General features: G+C 44.9%; 1 protein-coding gene across 1 annotated transcript; it reads right to left on the bottom strand.

Annotated features, from left to right (window-relative positions):
- Positions 1 to 1858: 1858 nt before the first annotated feature.
- Positions 1859 to 2377, bottom strand: LOC107493713 (uncharacterized). The gene has a single exon (XM_016114770.1). The coding sequence runs from the start codon at positions 2375 to 2377 to the stop codon at positions 1859 to 1861; it is 519 nt and encodes a 172-aa protein (XP_015970256.1).
- Positions 2378 to 2628: the final 251 nt, after the last annotated feature.

Below are 2628 nucleotides of genomic sequence, written 5' to 3'. Positions count from 1 at the left end.
CCTTGATCTGCTGGAGAGGAGTTTCATCGATCGTTGCATTGAAGCAGGAAATGCGGATCCTATACTCCAACAGGGGATGACAGAGTATTTCTGGATTGCCCGCCGTGGCATTGGGATGGAACTGCTGTCTAGGGCCTGGACAGAGGGCAGCATCGAAGCAGGTTACCTGTCTGCCATGTTGCTACCGTGTGATCACGAGAACGATGAAAAAATGCAAAGGGGTATTGAAATGTTAGAGTCTATCCGTACTTCCAAGGAGACGTCGAAAGGTGCAGGGAGTTCTTCGCGGACATTTTCTGGGAGCGATCGGTTGACGAGGTCAGGGTTTTTCTGGAGATGTTTAGATTTTAGTGAAAGTGGTTGTTTATTAACTCTCGTCAATCTGCCCCCGAATGAACTGTTGTAGGGCTAGCTTTATGCAATCTGCCAAAATAGTAGCTAACAACTGGCGATTTGTTAAGAATCTATTTCTTGGTAGAAAAATGGCAGTTTGATCAATAAATTAACATAATTAACTCACATTGTTGCTCACGCATTACTACATAGCTTCATCCGAAAATAGAAAGAAAAAAAACTCAAATGCTGCGGAAATTAGATATAATTAAGAAACCGAGTTTTACGTAGGGATTACAGAACATCAAAAGAACAGCTAAAGAAACACAGCAAATAAGGATTTGGAAGATAGATGCCGTAGGTCATATAGCCCCGACATCGTCTCCATTCTGCCCGGCGGTTTCCTGATAGTTAGAGCCGTGTGCCGTTGCTGGAGCTTGACCATACAATTGGCGGACCAATAACCCTAGCTTGATCTCCACAGCCTCGAGCCTGCCTTTCATTTCACGCCACCGTGCCATCTGTTGCTGTTCCCTTTGATGAAGATCGGCAATTTTCGCTTTCAACGCGTTTGCTTTGTCTTCGAGTTCGCGAATGGTGGTTTGATGCTGTTCCATCTCCGTGTGCAACTTCCTTTCCAACCGGTGGCCTTGATCTAGTTGATGCTTCCTTATACTCACTCTGACTTTCGTGGTGGTTGCCTCTATCCTCGCCGTCCTTGCTTCTTCTTGTGTCCTATGAAGACTATCACTCAAAAACCTCATCCTCCGTTGGAGGGTGTCGATCAGATCTGCGGTCGGAGGTTCCTCGAGGTCGCCGGGACTAATGGCGTGGTCGTTGAGAGATTCGTGCGACATTTTCTCGGATGAAGACCGGGAGGTCTTCTAGATGAGGAAGGCCCTCGAAGCAATGATTTTTCTCCCGGTAGAGAGGTTAGAGATAAAGGTAAGGATTATAGGAACTGACGAATGGTTATGACTTGTGACGGACTTGTGCATTGATATACATTAATCAAAATCAAAATTTAAGTTACGAATAAATAAATTGATACATTTTAATATGGTTAATTAATGTACGTATGCTATTCCTTGAAAATGAAGATAATAATGCACCTGGTGGTTTTATTGATAAACGAAGAAAAAGCTTAGGGAAACGTGTGCTGCATCGCGTATGCAAAATTTGCAATAAATGCAAATCTTGGTAATGTGACGTTAGAGTAGACAAGAAGGGCTAAAGGTCTAGGACTGCTATGAATAACGTGGCAGACGGGACTTGCGTTGATTTTATAAAAAAATGATTACTTGGCTAGGCAATGGAGATTCACCGAATGTGAGGTTAGTAACGGGGAACAATTGTATTTTCCACAAGTAAAATTTTTAATACGAAACAGAAAACACAAAAATAAAAATGATGGCAAAGCGAGTCAAACAGTGCCAAAATGAGTCAAACAGTTGCAAAAATCATTACATAATACATATATTAGATAGGATAACCCAAAAAATATTGAGAACCCAGTCCTATCCTATCAGTCAAAGAGGTGGACAAACAGGATCAACTCATAATCTGCCTGACAATGCATGCACGGAATATGAGCAGCACCTCCATCATTGTCGTTTACGTCCCACCCTCTTCCATAGCATTGATGGCGGTAAATAGCACCCATGTTTCCACGGCTTGGACATGCATGCGAAGAACAGACTAAATTCTCTGCGTTTAGCATTGGCAGGCGACGCAGGTGTGTCCACGTCCCCTGGATAACGCCGCGGAACACCAATTTGCAGATTGTTAGGGCATCGGCCGCCTCAAGCCCACGAAATGCTTGTAAGCCCTTGTTCTTTGACTCGAAGTCGTCACGTAGCATCAGCATCATCGACACTATGTATTGGGCTGCCGAATGGCAATGGGCTGCGACAACGTGCATGGTTTCCATCCCCGTAAAACGACACCCAACGAGGAAAAAGTCAGACACAGTAGACCGAAACAGAACTTCCAGGTGCCCGCTCTGCCTGTATCGTGCTAAGAAGTTTCTTCTCGGCTGGTGCATAGGACTCACACTCCACCACCATTGGTCTCAAATTGGAATATTGGCGCATCGGTAAACGAAATCCTTCTCCCCTGTATTGCGTGCAGCGGTGCACGACATCCTGAGACTGCACAAGTCCCTGACAAAATGTGCTGCGGTCCTTCCGGCAATTAAGGTCCAAACGTCATGGGGAAGGTTGGTCGGGCCTGTCGAACGATACATCTCCTCTCTTTGTATTGAACGCCTGAGACGATAGATGAATGGGCGATTAT

The sequence above is a fragment of the Arachis duranensis genome, chromosome 6 (assembly GCF_000817695.3).
Source record: "Arachis duranensis cultivar V14167 chromosome 6, aradu.V14167.gnm2.J7QH, whole genome shotgun sequence".
NCBI lineage: Eukaryota > Viridiplantae > Streptophyta > Magnoliopsida > Fabales > Fabaceae > Arachis > Arachis duranensis.
The sequence above is the reverse complement of the archived record's forward strand: the minus strand, read 5'-3'. Positions and strand labels throughout refer to the sequence as shown.